The 19,364-nt window shown below is 43.5% G+C and overlaps 1 protein-coding gene across 1 annotated transcript in view; it reads left to right on the top strand.

The window, feature by feature from the left end:
* The window catches only part of cpdp (CPD photolyase), a gene marked incomplete at both ends in the record, with an annotated part of 31,432 nt that extends 12,649 nt beyond the window's left edge, over window positions 1-18,783 (top strand). Inside the window, 4 exons of the mRNA XM_080725922.1 lie at window positions 488-640; window positions 3,698-3,819; window positions 17,465-17,624; window positions 18,635-18,783. Coding sequence (XP_080582048.1) covers window positions 488-640; window positions 3,698-3,819; window positions 17,465-17,624; window positions 18,635-18,783 — 584 coding nt within the window. The remainder of the gene's footprint in view (window positions 1-487; window positions 641-3,697; window positions 3,820-17,464; window positions 17,625-18,634) is intronic.
* Between the last annotated feature and the right edge of the window lie 581 nt (window positions 18,784-19,364).

The following is a 19,364-nucleotide window of genomic DNA, read 5'->3' as shown; positions in this document are numbered from 1 at the left end:
CATAGTGTGCCGTGCTATGAGCTTGTATATCTGCTATTTTTGAATAGCTAAAGCAGGGGTAGGCAATCTTAGGCACGGTTGCCGACATTGGCACAGGGGAGGGTGATCACTGGCAGTGAGAGGGAGGATTTATATTTTAAAATCAAATGTTGTTTTAAAAATGGTCAATTAAACAGGAGACATCTAGGAATTATTAGTCAAGGACCCCCAAATTGATATTTATTGATTGACCCCCGTCTGAATTGTTATCGTGCAAGGGACCCCCAGAAGAGAAGATTTTTGTTAAAACAAAAATCAAATCTAAAAAAATATATATCTAAATTATTCAATTATGTTTTTCAGAAAAATGTTCTAAAATCGCAAAAGATCTACTATTCTTTTTAATAGCCATCAACATCTCTGTGTGTCTCTCCCTTCTCTGTTGTCCAAACAGTCTTTCCTATAATAATTGCTCTCATTTTTGCCCCCCCCTCATTCATCCCTGCAGGACATCTGTCTGCCCAGCGGGTGGCGCTGCAGGTGCAGCGCTGTGGAAAGAACGCCAGCCAGTCTGTGTCGTCCTTCCTGGAGGAGCTGGTGGTGCGCAGGGAGCTGACGGACAACTTCTGCTTCTACAACCCCAAATATGACAGCGTGGAAGGTCAGCCTCACAACATGTGTTGTTAAAGGAGTAGTTCACCCCCAAAATGACTTTTTTCTATTGATTAGTCACGCCATGGAGAGTAGAGTTCAATAATATTTTTAGTTTGTTGTCACATTCCTAAGACAAAAATGTGATAACAATAAATGTACCCCCATTCGTTCCGGATGGGGACCCGTTTCGAAACGTGTCCCCATCCGGAATCAATGGGGGTAAATTTACTCGAATAACATTTTTGTCTTAGGAATGTGACAAAAACCAAAAAATATTATTGAACTCTACTCTCCATGGCATGAGTAATCAATAGAAAAAAGTCATTTTGGGGGTGAGCTACTCCTTTAAGGTGGTGTCACGGTGATGTCGTTGTTGTCACCCATTAAGACCCGCAATCATTTGATACTTTAGCCATTGAAAAATAGCAGATATACAAGCTCACAGCTTGTATATCTGTTATTTTTCAATAGTTAAAGCATAGAATGGCTAAAGTAACAACGCGTAATAAAAGTGTTCCAGGTCTTAAATGGTTAAGATCTGAGGCCGGTTCTACAAATGGCTCCTAAATCAGTGGTCTCAAAGGACCTCCATCTGAAGATGTTCTGTGCCAGGGACAATTTCAGAAATACCAGATGTATCTGCTATTTTTGAGAACCACTGTTCTAAACCAATGTTAAAATATCCTAAGAGCATATAATATATGCTCACAACGCGTCGCAGCGCATCATTTTAGATTTTTTATATATTATATAAAAAATCTAAAATGATGCGCTGCGACGCGTTGTGAGCTTGGAGGTCGGCTATTTTCGTTACTACGGGGACTGCCCCATGGTTCGAACTGCCGTTGGTCCGAACAGGTTTAAATTCACCAGATTAGCGTTAGGTTAGGGTTAAGGATAGGTTTAGGTGGTCGGACCAAAGGGAGTTCGAACCAAGGACATGTTTTGATACCACACTAAACTAAACATAATCAAGATGTGAAAACTTCTACGCAGAGAGGGCAATTCTTCTTCACTTGGGATTTGGTCATACATTGTGTAATGTGAACAACTTGAAGGATAATTTTCACTTTAAAACGCTAATTTTCACATCTTCTCTGACTTTTGCTTGCACCTCAGACAGTTAGTTTTAAGTGGGTTTTGATTCATAGATTCATTTGAGACCCTCCTATTCAACTTCAAACTCCATGCCAGACTCATTGAAAATGTGTCCTTAGTAATTGAATGGGGAGACCTTCATTTTTCGATTACCTGTAGTTAATTCATGTAATTCATGCATGGATTTCATGCATGGACATACAGGACTCCTCGAAGCAATACTGCATTACATAAAATATTAACATAATGAAATAACTCATCTAAAAAATGAAGGCGTCCCCATTCATTAGAAGACGGATCATAGCGGTCACCAGAAGCGGTGTGTTTTCAACGAGTCGACCATGGAGTTTGAAGGTGAATAGTATTATATAGGTGGGAGGTTTTATCATATGAATATCAAATATTGAATTTAAGTTAAAAAACTGTCTGTGATGGTGCACACAAAAGCAGGCGCAGACGCGAAGAAAGTCCCCAAAAGTGTTTTTTATCTCAGAGGCAAATATTGCACTTTTACTACACTAAAATGAATTGAAAACTTGAGTAACTAGTTTACTAAATATATACAGTAGATTTCGGCCATTTGAAAATAGACAATCTACAACCTCACAATGCGTCGTGACGCATTGTGAGCTTGCAGATCTGCTATTTTCAAAAGACTTTAAGATATTTGAAAACTAAACACATTCGTTGCAATCTAAAAAATCTCTTTGAAGATCCAAGCTGCCAAGTCTCCATAGACTTCCATGTAATTCATAGTGCACGCATCATGCACGCCCAAGCCTAGATCATGCACCACGTGTGTGCACGCTGTTCACAGCTTTCAAACTAAAAAATCGTCTTGGAAATCCGTTCAGGCATTCATGATATAGCAGCATTATGTTTTCCTCAAATGTAAACAAACATGGCTGCCATGTTTGAAAGATGGGGTTGGTATGGGGGTTAAACATGCAATTTCGCGATCGTGATCATGCCTAATACATTTCTGGAGGTCCAAAAAACATTTTTGAACTTGGAGGTTGGCAGTGGCACAGGGATGGTACCTATACGAACTCGGGAAACTCGGGGTTGGCAACAGATGTGTGAAAATAAGTTAAAATCCATACTTTGTCCCCTCCTTTTGTCCCCTCTACAACGAATCTCTTCAAAAATAGCCAATCTACAAATTGGCTGTGTGTGTGTGTGTGTGTTGCAGATCAGCTATTTTCACTGCATCTTCTCCAACCAGAATAGAGACACTATGGTTTATTAGCTAATATGTAAACGAGTCTATTATTCCAGACGTAATGACATTTTGGATATTCACTGCCGTTTGGGGATCATGGCATGCGTATTTTTTTCCCAGTAATTCTTTGCTTTCATTTAATTCCTTCTTTCATAACGGTGTTAAGTCTTTCCCCCACGGCATCCCTGGGGTGAGGATTTAGACTAATGCCATTTGTTTTGTTCTCAAGGCTGGCCTTTGGAGGATAGATATGCGTGATGTTCTTTTTTTTTTGCATGTGATGATGAATCAGTTTTTTGGTATTTTAATTTTAACCCATTAAGCTATAGAAAAATAGCAGATATAGAAGCTTGTAGATCTGCTATTTTTTGAAAAATCATGGAACATTTGTGAATATCTTTGAATATATCTTTTTTAAAGTGAACATTTGTAACTCAAATATTTGCTTCTGGGAGGGGGGGGGTCCCTGATACATAATATTTTGAGACGGGGTCGGCGGGCCAAATACATATAATTCTAGGGGGTCCCTGACATGAAAAGGTTTGAGAACCACTGACGTAGAAACACGAGTTTTACAAAAGCCGTGTAAGGATTTAGAAGACATTCATAGAATCGGGTCAAGACTTGCACAAATGTTTGCGTGCCGCGCTGTGAGCTTGTAGATCTGCTATTTTTCAATAGTTAAAGCATAAACTAATGGTTGAAGTAATGCGTCCTGTGTGTGTGTGTGTGGGGGGTGAACAGGTGCCAGTGAGTGGGCCCAGAAGACCTTGAGAGACCACAGCAAAGACTCCAGGCAGTACGTCTACAACCGTGAGCAGCTGGAGAAAGCCAAGACCCACGACAGGCTCTGGAACGCAGCCCAGGTGCAGCCTTTCCTCCAAACCAAAATCAATATACACTTCATGAAATGTCATTTTGTTTTTTAATATTTTCTTTTTCTTGTACAATTTCTTAAGCCCCATATGGGAAGCCGGCTTCCCATGACCAGTCACCAAACTGTTCAGTGGTCAACAAATCAATAGAGACAAAATCAAATTACAATTTCAAAGTTGATTCTGCTACAGGGGCTCCTACAGCACATATAATCAGCTGCCATTGTATTTTTTTTTACATCCATGCATTACTCATATTACATTATTATTACACATTATTTTTTACTTGTTTTTATCATTTTTCACCCTATACTTTTACATTAACAATATTACAGCACTACTCTCACTAAAGCATCTGTAGAGTATATATAGTTTGAAATATATTCATAAGATGTTGCCTATCAATAGACCGTTTGTCAGCCTTCTGATTGGTCCCTGAGACTCCCTGACTGGCCAACCAGAAAAAAACATTCACTTTTTGCTATCGGGGGTGGAGTTTGTGCAGTGGAGAATGTTGCTTCAGCCTTTCAAAAACTGTCCGCAGTGCGCGACACGGAGATCGGCCGGTACGGTGATAGCGACGGCAAGCGTCAAGCGATCTCGCTCATCATAACGAATAAGCTTCAACAAACTAGTTCACATGTACCTTATCAATGGTCTAAGAGTCACGATTGGGTACATATAATTTAAATGGGCAGAATTACGAAAAGCCAGCCTATTATGTGAGGAGAAACATTCTCTCTGTCCTCTTCCTAGTACCCAAGATGCAATTCGCTTCTCTTTCTATCTCTGATCCAGAGGATTAAACTAATTAAAACATTTATTTTTCGGGGGAAAACTACTGTTTTGCTATGTAATTACTGTACCTTTTTCTTCCCTTTTTATTAATATCACGTAGATGTGTTTTTTGTGGTACTTTATATAGCTGTAATGAGGCTATGAAGGGAAAAAAAATCGCATCCACTACCACTATAAAAGAATCTGCAAAGAGGATTCTGTCCCACTGGGATTAAACAAATTAAAACATATATTTTCGGGTAAATCCCCTGTTTTGCAATGTAACTACTGTACCTTTGTCTTCCCTTTTTATTAATATCACCTAGGTGTTTTTCCTTTGGTACTTTATATAGCTGTAATGAGGCTTTGAAGGGAAAAAAAAATCCCATCCACCTCCACTATAAAAACAATCTGCCCAGGGTTAATGTCCCATCATAGTAACAGGGCAGAATGGGGCGGGATTTGCAAAAGGGTTTATTGACGATACCTTGATGGACAATTTCTCTATTCAATATATATGTCTCCAATGAGGTCTTGAGTCTTTTTCACTATTCAGAATGTAAATGTTCCATAGGCGGAGGTCTTTTTCAATCCTCTTTTTCCTAGTAAGTGATCACAGCATTACACTTTGGTAAGAGAATTGTCATGTTTTACGCTGCATTTGTGAATTTTCAGGGGTTAGCTTACATGTGGTGGGTCAAGAGTAGCCACAATCATTGTAGTTTTGTGTCCACAACTGTTCCATTTTGGGCATGCATTTTAGGCGGATTTTTCCCCTGGACCCCCCTGGGGTTCAAGTGGTTAACCACTTCAAAACGTTCCTCTTTTAGGGTGCGGTCACACTTAGGAATGGAGCTCGTTATTTTTTATTGATAATCAGCACCTTATCGATCCTGCTTATTGAGCCGGGCTTTTATCGAGCCTACTATTGAGCATTTTCTAATATTTTGTGGAAAGATATGAGACGACAAATTCAGAACATAAATGGTATCTTTTTTTATTGGCCAGTTGTTGCGACTGTGAGTTTTTGCTGACCACCATCTATGAAGATGACAATTGACAAAAGTTACACATATCATTAACACATTAACCGTCTTTTAAGAATCCTTCGTACTCCCATTTGCCATTCGTCTCCATAGACTTCCATGTAATTTATAGTGCACGGATCATGCACACCCATGCCTAGATAATGCACCACGTGTGTCCACATTGCTCACAGCTTTCAAACAAAAAATCCGAATGGAAATCCGTTCAGGCCTTCATGAGATTACAGCCATTATGTTTTCCTAAAATGTAAACAAAGATGGCTGCCATGTTTGAAAGATGGGGTTGCTATGGGGGTTAAACATGCAATTTCGCAATTGCTATCATGCCTACTACATTTTTTTGGGGTCAATTCTTTTTTTTTTTTTTTTTTTTTTTCAAAAACGGGAAATTCTCGGGACTATCGGGCCTGGCAGGTAAAGACATTGAAATAATCTCGGGACTATCGGGCCTGGCATACAATGAGTTAAAGAACATTAAAAACAATCATTCATTAGTGTGCAATAAGTGTTAAATGGCTTTATATTATGGATAGTACTGTAATAATTTCTTGATCGCCTCTTGTCTTGATTGTTTAAAGGAGCTATAGTCAACTTTTTCTTGAAAAACTGATGCTAAAATAAAAATAAATGTTTTGAAAATATGTTATGAAAAATAGGCTTCATATATGTGTTTCTATTCAAAAATGAGCACAAAAAGCGTAAAATACTGATGAAATAATCATTTCGGCAATTGTCAGGCTGACACTTTGTTTACATCCTACCCAGAATGTAAACAAAGTGTCAGCCTGACAATGGCCAAAATGATAACTTTATCATTATTTTACACTTTTTGTGGTCATTTATATATGAAGCTTGTTTTTTTTATAAAATATTTTCGAAACATAATTTTTATTTTAGCGTCCGTTTTTCAAGAAAAAAAAAACCATAGCTCCTTTAAACATGACATCATGGGCCGCTATGCTCGATAACAAGCTTGATAAGCCCAAAGCTTATCTTTTATCGGATTATCGCGCTACCCTTGTTTAGGGCTCCATCCCTAGTCACACTGAACACTTAAGTTCTGCCAATGCTTTTTAATGGGAACAAGTGTTTCTTTTTTTTGCGGAAATCCTCGAATGGCAACAAACCGCTGCGTTCCTATTGAAAAACATTGGCAAAATCAAAGTTTGCTGATTCATACTCCACTTTTAGAGACGTATTTATTTCGGTTCGGCTCTGTTCGGTGCCACCGAGATTGTGTGACTCTCCCCGAACCGAACCGAAATAAATTTGGTCTCTAAAAGTGGAGTATGAATTGGCCCTTAGTCTGGATTTGAACCCGGTTTCCTGTGCAAATGCTGACATTTTGACCTTTGAGCTAATAGGGGGGTAAATGTAATCTTGGCCATCAGGTCAAACGTCATGTCAGATCCTGTGAGACATATAGAAGACGATAGATGTATGGTAGAGTGATATTGTGTTAATACTTTTCCATACAGATTGGACAACATAACATTTTATTCATTAACCCATTCAGAACGGGTACACATTTTGTGTATCATTATTTTATGCTTTAACTATTGAAAAATAGCAGATATACAAGCTCACAGCGCGGCACCGAGTGCCGCGCTGCGAGCTTGTAGATCTGCTATTTTTGAAAAATCGTGAAAATTAGAATTTTGACCCGATTCTATAAGTGTCTTTGGAATCTGTGGAGTGTCACTGCCTAGACGCCCGGGTGAGTACTTCCAGCAGGTTAACCAGGGGTTAACTGAGGGAGAAGTTCAGCACCACGGCCAGCCCTGTCCCCTTGGACAGCTCATATAGTGCAGCTGTTAAGCTCATTATATGGAAGGTATTGTGCATTTTATGACAGAAGCATGAAACTTTCTACAGTGTTTCTATATACTATGAAGTTTGTTTTCAGACGTGGAAGCACTTCTGAATTGACCTCTGCGGCCCCCGAAATCCAAGATGTCCGACTGTCCGTCCAAAATAGTGTTTTTACCTTTATAACTCCAAATGCATTGATTTTAAGACCCATAAATGTATTAAAGTTGAATATAAAATCAGGCATTGCGGACAATTTGGTACCAGGTACGTGTCTGTATCCATTTCAGTTCTTGAGATACAGCATATAGGTACACCTGAGTCTGTAAACGTACCTATATGTTGTATCTCAAAAACTGTAATAGATACAGACACATACTCGGTACCAAAATATCCGCAATGCCCAACTTTATATTCAACTATAATATGTTTATGGGTCTTAAAACCAATGCTTTTGGAGTTATAAAGGAAAAAACACTTTTTTGAACGGACCTCTTGGATTTCGGGGGCCGCCATCTTTGATTTTCACCTGGCTCGGCTTCTTAATTCAAAGAGTGGCCTCCAAAGATGATGTGTACCAATTTTCACGCTTTTATCACAGAGTGAACGATTGCTCTTATTATTTCCTGTACTATGAGGCAAGACTCCTGATCAAGATCTAATTCTTCATTGTCAGTTTCTTCATTGTCAAATTAGTTTTTGTACCAAGCTGCACAGGCACATCCATATGCTCCACTTCAGTAAAGCCCTCTTTTATGACAGAGACAATGCCCTATACTGCACTGGTTTACACTTGCCTGTAAGTGGAAACCACTGCAAAACTGTTCCAAGCATCTGGCCTGAAGAGGTTCTTAAGTTTAAAGCTGGGGGCCAACCTGCCTTCTACCATGTGCCAGCCACAATTCATTGGTGAGGGCTTTGGATACCCTTGATTTGCTGTTGATTTGGGGTCATAGAGTGTGCATACAAACTGCCAATGAGATAGTAGCTGTACTTGGTACTTCATCCTCACCAAAGTTATGGAGAAGTTGAGGGCTGGAACAATTTCCAGGCTCTCTTTTTTCCTATAGTGAACTGGTAGTGAGAGCACTCTGCACTGGGGTTGAGGACGTTTTTGGAGAGGCTGTCGTGGAAGTCTTTCGTGGAAGTCTTTATTCTTTATTACCAGTTGGTTCCCAACAAATTAAGTGATAATTATCTCGCCAGACTGCAGCATTTCCAAGGTCCTTCAGTGTATCTTCTGAATCAACATCACCAGTTGTAAGAGACACTAGATCATAAACATTCTCCTATTGGAAGATGTGATCTTTTGATTCTTGGTGTCTTCATCATCATGTGTCAGTCCAAAACATGATCTGGTATCCTCTGCCAAGGTTGCACAAACACCTTCATTGTAGGTGATGGACCAACGGTTTATAATGTGTCTCATGTCTGTGATCATAAGCAGCAAACAAGGGCATCATGCTCTTGAAATAATATTCACCATTACTCTTGCCAGCATCAACTATTATTAGCTTTGCTACCTGCATTTCCATTACATTACCACATTAGCAGTACATTTACATAATTATGCAACTTTGCTCAACATTATTGCAGCAAATTTAAAATAAATGGTCAGTACTGATTTGTCAAAATACAACCAGGAGGTGTTATCTTAGGTCAAGTCAATATCAGCTTTGGCCCCCTGACAACCAGGTATGACTGCACACACAGAATCAGCCATATCCTCCATCACACCCAAAGACAATTATATTCATTATCACTTTTGCCAGCATCAACTAATATTTGCTTTGCTACTTGCATTTTCATTTCACTACCACATTAGCAGTAATACGTTTGGAAGTTCACAAACCCCTCACCAATGAATTGTGGCTGGCACATGGTAGAAGGCAGGTTGGTCCCCCAGAACCTTAACTTAAGAACCTCTTCAGGCCAGATGCTTGGAACAGTTTGTGCAGTGGTTTCCACTTACAGGCAAGTGTAAACCAGTGCAGTATAGGGCATTGTCTCTGTCATAAAAGAGGGCTTTACTGAAGTGGAGCATATGGATGTGCCTGTGCAGCTTGGTACAAAAACTAATTTGACAATGAAGAAACTGCCTCATAGTACAGGAAATAATAAGAGCAATCGTTCACTCGGTGATACAAGCGTGAAAATTGGTACACATCATCTTTGGAGGCCACTCTTTGAATTAAGAAGCCGAGCCATGTGAAAATCAAAGATGGCGGCCCCCGAAATCCAAGATGTCCGTCCAAAAAAGTGTTTTCTCCTTTATAACTCCAAAAGCATTGGTTTTAAGACCCATACACATATTATAGTTGAATATAAAGTTGGGCATTGCGGATATTTTGGTACCAAGTATGTGTCTGTATCTATTACAGTTTTTGAGATACAACATATAGGTACGTTTACAGACTCAGGTGTACCTATATGCTGTATCTCAAGAACTGAAATGGATACAGACACGTACCTGGTACCAAATTGTCCGCAATGCCTGATTTTATATTCAACTTTAATACATTTATTGGTCTTAAAATCAATGCATTTGGAGTTAAAAAGGTAAAAACACTTTTTTGGACGGACATCTTGGATTTCGGGGGCCGCAGAGGTCAATTCAGAAGTGCTTCCACGTCTGAAAACAAACTTCATAGTATATAGAAACACTGTAGAAAGTTTCATGCTTCTGTCATAAAATGCACAATTGGTTTGGTTAACAGCCCCACTAATAGAAGGGAGGTATGTGCCTAACTCTGTTCTTAATCAGCTTGATATGTTCCCACCTGCCCTTCAACTAACAGGCTGGTCACAGCTGCATTGAGTGCGGCTGATTAAGCTCTGGCTATAAAGGTGCTGACTCTCCCTCAGTTCTGGTTCTGTCTTTGGGCTGGAAGGACGTTGCTCGGGCGGCAACATAGGAGAACTCTGAAATGTTTGTTTGAAGAATACCCCGGACCGGGAAGAATTTATGTTTGGAAATTAGTTGATTTTTGCCCCTCCCCCCTACTATCAAGAATCCCCCGAATAAACCGTTTGATTCGTGCACTTGAACCACGTGTCTCTGTCTCCATCATTACATTATGGTGGAGAATACGGGTAATGACTGATCGCCGATGACAGACACGATGGAACAAGCTCTCACCGCGCTGCTAAAAAGTCAGAGTGACCTACAAAATGCGGTGCAGGAACTTTTGAAAAAAATTGACAAAGACAATACAACCCCCCGAGCCCCTGGTGATGTGTTAACCAAGTTATCACCCGAGGACGATGTTGAGGCGTTCTTGGAGGTTTTCGAGCGGACAGCGGTTCGAGAGCGGTGGCCAGCGGGCGACTGGGCCTCCATATTGGCTCCCTTTCTGACTGGGGAGACACAGCGCGTTTGCAGAGACCTTCCGGTGGCCGATGCAAGGGACTACAACAAGCTAAAGGCTGCCATACTATCCCGCCACGGATATAGCCTGCCGGCACGCGCCCAGCGCTACCATAGCTGGGTCTACGACTCCTCTCAACCGACACGACCCCAGGTAGCCGCCCTATTACGGTACACTCAAAGCTGGCTCACAAGTCCGGGGGACCCTCCCTGGATAGAGAGGTTGGTTATTGACAGATGTATAAGAGCGTTGCCGCCCGATGCAAGAAGATATACCTCCCAAGTCAGCCCTGTCTCATTAGACAACTTAGTCGCCTTATTAGAGAACCACCAGGTCAGCCTGGACATGATGAAGACTACAAAAGTGGAGGGCCCACGGGGGCCGGCGGAGGAGAGATCCAGCCGGGAGCGTAGGCGGGGGACGCCGCCTACACAGCCGCCGCCCTCCTTCAGACCCGTGCCACCAACTGACCGGCCGGTCCGAGCCTCGCCGAGGAAATGTTATGTTTGTGGTCAGGAAGACCATATATCGTGGGCCTGTCCAGAGAGAGACGTCACTATGGCCTCAGCAGTGAGCTCCGACGCCCCACGACGCAGCCTGCTCGCATCCTCCTACAGCGCCCTGGGGGGCCACCATCGCGCCACGCTCCCGGTGAAGGTGGACGGCACCGACGCTCTGGCACTCCTAGACTCGGGCAGTGTCGTTACGCTGGTTCGAGCGGATCTAGCAGGCCCTGTCGGCACCACCACCATCCCCGTAACCTGTGTGCACGGCGACATGCGGCAGTATCCTGTCACCCAGGTTCGCATCCAGACACCACGTGGGGACGCCACGGTGCCGGCGGGGGTGGTGCCCAACCTGCCCGTACCGCTTCTCATTGGCTCAGATTGTGTCCTCTTTGACCGGTATTGGGCGGCTGGGGTCCGGCCAGAGAATCCAAGGCCCCGGAGAAGAATGCCAGAAGACCGCGCCACGGCCGACCCAGCATAATCCGCTCATACCTTTGCCCATTATTGGGACCCCGTTCACCCGATTGGGGATGGACATTGTAGGGCCTCTCCCAAAAACTGCCAGGGGCCACAGGTTCATTCTTGTCATATTAGATTACGCCACACGTTACTCAGAAGCCATCCCCCTTCGCACGGCCACGGCCAAGAATGTAGCCAGAGAGTTATTCATGTTGTTTAGCCGTATGGGGATAGCGGAGGAAGTATTGACAGACCAAGGAAGCTGTTTCATGTCACGAGTCATGGCTGCCTTGTGTAGGTGGTTAAAAGTGAAACAGTTGCGTACTTCAGTCTATCACCCCCAGTCAGATGGCCTAGTAGAACGCTTTAATAAGACCTTAAAGCAGATGCTTAAAAAGTTAACCGATGTAGACGGGAAAAACTGGGATCAGCTGTTGCCATATGTTCTCTTTGCCATTCGTGAAGTTCCCCAGGCCTCTACAGGCTTCTCACCCTTTGAACTCTTATATGGTCGAAACCCCAGGGGTCTGCTAGACTTAGCTAAGGAAGCATGGGCAAACCAAACTTCTCCCCACCGAAACATTATCGAGCACGTGGACCAGATGCAGACCAGGATGAAGAAAGTCTGGCCACTCGTACGGGAGCATATGGCGAAAGCCCAGGCAGCCCAATGTAGAACATACAACAGAGGTGCCCAGCTACGGGAGTTCCAAGTGGGCGAGAAGGTGTTGGTGCTCGTGCCGAGCAATGAATGCAAGTTCCTTGCCAAGTGGCAGGGGCCATATGAGGTGGTCGAAAAGGTGGGGCCAGTGAACTATCGGGTAAGACAGCCGGGCCGGCGAAAGGGGCATCAAATATACCACATAAACATTCTTAAGAAATGGCATGCTACAGTTATTCCACCAAATCCCGCCTTGTTAACGGCTGTCTCTCCCCAGGCCCCACCACCTGTTGTAACAGGCACCGACCTCTCGCCCCCACAGCAGCAGGACCTGAGAGAGCTCGTAAGTCGAAGCCGAGATGTGTTCTCGGACCTGCCTGGGCGAACGTCTCTCATCAAACATGACATACAAACCCCCCTGGGGACGGTGGTCCGTCAACGCCCATACCGGATACCCGAAGCCAGACGAGACGCGATTCGAGAAGAGGTGAGAAAGATGCTGGAGCTAGAGGTGATTGAAGAATCCTACAGCCCCTGGTCCAGCCCAATTGTGATTGTCCCGAAGCCGGACGGTACCTTACGGTTTTGCAACGACTTTAGAAAAGTCAACGAGGTCGCTCTGTTCGATGCCTATCCAATGCCACGCGTCGACGAGCTTATCGAACGCCTGGGGCCTGCTCGCTTTGTCAGTACCCTAGATCTGACAAAGGGTTACTGGCAGGTCCCCTTGACGGAGAGAGCCAAGCCAAAGACTGCCTTTGCGACCCCCGACGGGTTGTTCCAGTACAAAGTGCTCCCCTTTGGGGTCCATGGCGCACCCGCCACCTTCCAAAGGTTGATGGACCGTGTCCTCCGCCCCCACCAACGATATGCGGCCGCCTACTTGGACGACATTGTGATCCACAGCTCCACCTGGACAGACCACCTGCAGCACCTGGAGGCCATCCTGGGAGCGCTACGGCAGGCGGGCCTGACTGCAAACGCTAAGAAGTGTCGGCTGGGGCTGGCTGAGACCGATTATCTTGGCTACACAATTGGAAGGGGGTGTCTGAAACCACAGACACAGAAAGTTGAGAGGATCCAGAACTGGCCACGCCCTATTACAAAGAAACAGGTGAAATCATTTTTGGGCTTAGTGTCCTATTATTCAAAATTTATTGCGAACTATGCTACTCGTGCAGCACCTCTCCATGACCTGACCCGAGACCGCCTTCCCCACCACGTTAAATGGACGGAAGAGACAGAGGCTGCCTTCCAGGCGCTGAGACGAGCCCTGTGTGAGGAGCCAGTCCTGGTGGCCCCGGACTTCACTAAACCTTTCGTTTTGCACACAGATGCGTCTGGCACGGGCATAGGGGCGGTCTTGGCACAGGTCATTGAGGGAGAAGAACATCCCATAAGCAGAAAGCTGCTGAAGCACGAGATGAACTACTCGACCGTGGAAAAGGAGTGCCTGGCAGTAAAGTGGGCAATACACCACTTGAGGTACTACCTATGGGGCAGGGAGTTCACCCTCGTGACGGACCACGCACCACTGAGGTGGATGTCCACAAATAAAGATAAGAATGCTAGAGTCACCCGCTGGTTCCTCGAGTTACAAAACTACAAGTTTAGAGTGGAGCATCGACCAGGAAAAGATATCCAGCATGCCGATGCCATGTCCCGTTTGTATGAGGAGCAAGGACCTGAAGCTCCCACCCCAGGCTGTGAGCTTAGAGGGGGGGTATGTGGAGTGTCACTGCCTAGACGCCCGGGTGAGTACTTCCAGCAGGTTAACCAGGGGTTAACTGAGGGAGAAGTTCAGCACCACGGCCAGCCCTGTCCCCTTGGACAGCTCATAGAAGGGAGGTATGTGCCTAACTCTGTTCTTAATCAGCTTGATATGTTCCCACCTGCCCTTCAACTAACAGGCTGGTCACAGCTGCATTGAGTGCGGCTGATTAAGCTCTGGCTATAAAGGTGCTGACTCTCCCTCAGTTCTGGTTCTGTCTTTGGGCTGGAAGGACGTTGCTCGGGCGGCAACATAGGAGAACTCTGAAATGTTTGTTTGAAGAATACCCCGGACCGGGAAGAATTTATGTTTGGAAATTAGTTGATTTTTGCCCCTCCCCCCTACTATCAAGAATCCCCCGAATAAACCGTTTGATTTGTGCACTTGAACCACGTGTCTCTGTCTCCATCATTACAAATCCTTCTAAGATTTTTTGAAAAACATATGTTTCTATGTCAGCAATCTGGCCTGCCATCGTCAAAGAAAAGGTCCTTTTCACTTAACTGGAGCTCAGTGTGTCTGTTCTTGAGAGACTACTATGTCAGTGGTTCTCAAACCTTTTCATGTGAAGGACCCCCAAAATGATCTTTATTTGGCCACGGACTCCCATCTCAAAATATTTAGTTCCAGGGACCACCCAGAAGCAAAATTTGAGTTACAAACGTTCTCTTTGCACACATTTTCACGACTTTTTTCAAAAATAGCAGATCTACAAGCTCGCAGCGCGGCACTCGGTGCCGCGCTGTGAGCTTGTATATCTGCTATTTTTTAATAGTTAAAGCATCCAATAATTTTAGGCCTAAATGGGTTATAAAAAAGTTACGTAGTGCCGCTTTAACCCAATTTGGGGCAAAAACTAAAACTAAAAGAAATCTCAACTGTTCAATTATGAAAAATATTTTAGATTAGTAGATCTACTCGTCGCAATGCGACATGCTGTAAGCTTGTAGATACAGTATGCTACTATTGCTATTTGATCATGCGCCAAAGTATTTAGGGCTTAAGTTGTTAAAGTAATGTTGGCGTTTGTCGTATGCCGCTTAGACCAGTGGTTCTCAACCTTTTCAGGCCGCAACCCCCAAAATAATCATAGTTGAACTGGGGACCCCACCCCACCCTGACGAGCACTAAGAGTTGTAAGAGTTGAGGCGTTACACTTTGTATAACACAGTTCTATTGTGAAAATAGCTGATCTACATGCTCACAATGCCTTGCAAGTCAGTTCCTGCCTCTAATATTTGACAATGTGGCAGATGTTGTCATTTTAGAGGTATTAAAAAGTCCTTAAATTGTCACTTTAGAAATGTGCCGATACCGTCTATACACCTAAATTGTATTTTGGTTTGTTTACTGTACCCACATGTTGAGAACCACTGGCTTAGACAAGATATAATATTAGTGTGTTTTCTTGTTGCTCTGTATCAGTGTTGTTTTTGACAGCAAATTTTGATTTAGTTTTAGTCATAGTCTTTTGAATAAAATGCCATTTAGTTTTAGTCATAATTCATGACTACCGGGAGCTCCGCCCCCACCTCTCCGCCGAGACCTCCGACGAGAATCACAGCCGCACCATTCACTTGAATGGATATACAGCGGATTTTACACATTAAATATTAATTCCGTTTTGGACCCAGAGCTTCGAAATCTCGTCCAATCCGTCAACAAAGGCCTGGATATGCACTGGAAAAATATATAGACCTTTAAACTTTTAAAACAATACGACAAAGGAATATATAAGGACGCAACAGCAGAATGAGGAAATCGCCTGTCTGCTGGACCTATACAGAGCCGTTTTCACTTTTCACTGATTAGTTTAGAGGCTATTACTCTCCATTACACAAACAACCAACCAGAATAAACTGCTTCAAATGTAGGCTACATGTTTCTTATCATGCCGATTGCTTATAAATCTTATCTATAACATTTGATATCTCTGGCGTGAAATGTTCGCGATTCCTGACAAGTTTAGCTGCCGAGCCGCAGAGGGAGAGGGTGTCGCATCAAATTCTGGGCCCTGGGTATAAGGATTCGCTGTGGGCCCACATGAATGTTCTTCATCGTGGGATTTCAAAAATAGCAAATCTACAAGCTCGCAGCGTGGCACTCAGTGCCGCGCTATGAGCTTGTATATCTGCTATTTTTCAATCGTTAAAGTCTAAAATAATTAAGGCCCTTCCACCGTGGGCCCTGGTAAGTCAGTCCCACTTTTCCCCCCCTTGTGACGCCCCTACCCACAGCCTGCAGTCGAAAGCAGAGTTGAAATACAACACTTCGCGTCGCTACCCCTGTTCATTCAGACATTCAGAGACGTACATTACATATCAGTTGCTATTTAACATAACAAATAAGGTGTTTGTAGTCATGGGTTATTGTCGTTTAGGCCAATACAGTCCATTCATATTTAAATTGGTTTGAAACGGCTTTCTGTGGTCCAGCAACCTTATTCCTCTGCTGCGACCTTATATATTCCTATGTCGTATTGTTTTAAAAGTGTAAAGGTCTAAATATTTTTTCCAATGCAGATCCAGGCCTTGTTGATGGATTGGAAGAGATTTCGAAGCTCTGGGTCCAAAACGGAATTAATATTTAATGTGTAAAATGTGTGTACAATCCGCCGTATTTCCCATTGAAGTGAATGAAGCCAATAGCGGCGCGCTGTGATAGTGGCGGAGGCAGCTTTTGGAGGGGGCGGAGCCGGTAGTCGTCCATTTAGTCACCTGAAAAGTTTTAGTTTTAGTTTAATTTTAGTCGACTAACTCTACAGTTGATTTAGTCAACTGAAATGTATTTTGGCAGGCCTTGATGGCATCGTAATGACTGATTTTACACTTGGTTGTGTGCTGAAAATAGCAGATCTACAAGCTCACAACGCGTCGCGCTGCAACGCGTTGTGAGCTTGTAGATCTGCTATTTTTAGCACACAACACCTGAGAGTAACCAAACAAAAAGTTACTCTCTTTTCCACTAGTCCCTCCCTATCGTTTTAGTCTAGTTTTTATTTTGACAAAAAAACGCAGTCGACAAACATTTTTCGTCATAGTTTTAGTCGACGAAATGAGGTCGCAGACCTAGCCTTGAAGCCTCAAAAGTCTAGTATCTCCCTCGTTCCAGAGGGATATCCCTTTGGAGCGATGGTTAAGATATTGGACTTTCACGTGGGAGGCCCGGGTTCGAAGCCCGGGTGGTGAGGTCCGATTCACCTCCGTTACAACTGCTCTGTATTTTCTCACCTCCAGTACCAGATGGTGACTGAAGGCAAGATGCATGGCTTCCTGAGGATGTACTGGGCCAAAAAGATCCTGGAATGGACCTCTTCACCAGATGAGGCGCTCTCCAACGCCCTCTACCTCAACGACCGCTACTCGCTGGATGGACAGGACCCCAATGGTTTCGTCGGTAAGTTTGAGGCTAAAACTTAGAATCACTGTCACCATTATTTCTAACTCTGCCTCGATTATGATAAATTGTTACTATTACGTTATTATGTAAAATGGTCAATCTACAAGCTCGATTACTCACCCCATTGAGATTTGAATTTATGGATTATTTTGTTTTGGTCGCATTTCTAAGAGTGGTTCCCTATGGAGACACAAAGAGCCTGCTTTGTTCCCTCAAATTATTGGCTTCCATGAATTTAAGTCTCCATGGGGTGAGTAATCAATAGAAAAAAAGTCATTTTGGGGGTGAATTATCCCTTTAAGTTAGTTGTTGGTTGTAAAATTCCGGATGTATATTTTGGTTAAATGCCCAGCCCTAGTTATTATTCACAAATTACTCTTAATTACAACTACATTCTTTCCCGAAGAAGTTCCTCAAATGCTTCCGAACTTAGTCTCGCGAGCCAGACTGTTGCCTCCCACAATTTCCAAATGCTGCCGTCATACAGTCTGCAGCGCGACCGCGGTTTTCCCTGGGACCCTGAGCGCAACGGTGGGGGCCAGTGGTGGGCAAGGAGGTAGGGAGCGCTTCGCTGTGTTCACTGGGACCGCGCGGAGGTGCCGAAAGTCGGGGGGACAAATTTACTATTCTGTCCATAACGGCACATAACTCGGTAACGGCGCTGAGTCGGCTCATGCGACCGTCGCAACGCTCGTCACGGCAACTCGCTCGCTACCGCTCTCTGGGCGGTGTCTCACGTGGCTCATGGTCGCCTGAGACGGCGCGCCTCCGTCGCCATCACCGAAAACAAGCGCTCCTTTCCAATCATAGCATATTTCGAACTGGCTGCTTATCAGAAATAGAAATTCTAAAATAAAATATTACAATATTTTCGTGAATGGAAGACAGGTGACAGCTTCCGCTCTGGGCTTCCGTTAGGTGTAGTTCCAGGCTCGTATAGCATTCGGAGATGGTGGAACAGTTGTCTGGCTACGTGAGACTACTCCCAACTCGTTCCCCTGTTCCAGGTTGCATGTGGTCTATCTGTGGGATTCATGACATGGGTTGGACAGAGAGAGAGGTCTTTGGGAAGATCCGCTACATGAATTACAACGGCTGCCTCCGCAAGTTTGACGTGGCCCGCTTTGAGAGGACGTACTGCCCCAAAGACGTCTGAGAGTTGGCCATGAAGAAAATCTCCTGACAGTTTTTATTTTCTTTTTTCTTCTTTTTACTGTTTACATACTGTATGTAGCCTACCTCAAGAAGAACCTTTCCTACAAACTTCGTTGTTATTGCTCTGCTATATTGCAACTTTAACATTAATACTGCCTCAAAAAGATTACATTTAGAATATAAACTTTCTGTTGACTTGACTTCTGTTGAAACATTCTTTGTATAAAATGGTTCGTGGAGTGGGGCTGGTGTGTTGGTCGAGTTGATAGAAATGCCTTTTCTGTTCTTCTTTATTTTGTTACTGTATATTTTCTTGTTAGAACTTGCATTTTAGTTTTAGTTTTTACACACTGACAGCACAATATATTATCACTGTGTCTCATGTCATGGCATGTCGTCTTTGGAGTCTTCTGCTGTTAAAAAAACAAAGTAATAAAAAGATTATGTTATTTTCACTTTGACACTTCATTTCCAATTGAATGTCATCATGTATATCTGTACAGTTTCAGTTTTCAAACACTATACGATAACACACAATACTGGGACATAACGTCACATTGCTATTACTTACAGCAGGGGTCT

This window comes from Nannobrachium achirus, assembly GCF_963921795.1.
Source record: "Nannobrachium achirus genome assembly, chromosome: 5".
Lineage (NCBI taxonomy): Eukaryota > Metazoa > Chordata > Actinopteri > Myctophiformes > Myctophidae > Nannobrachium > Nannobrachium achirus.
Note: the sequence above shows the minus strand (reverse complement) of the source record. Positions and strands in the feature narration are given on the sequence as shown.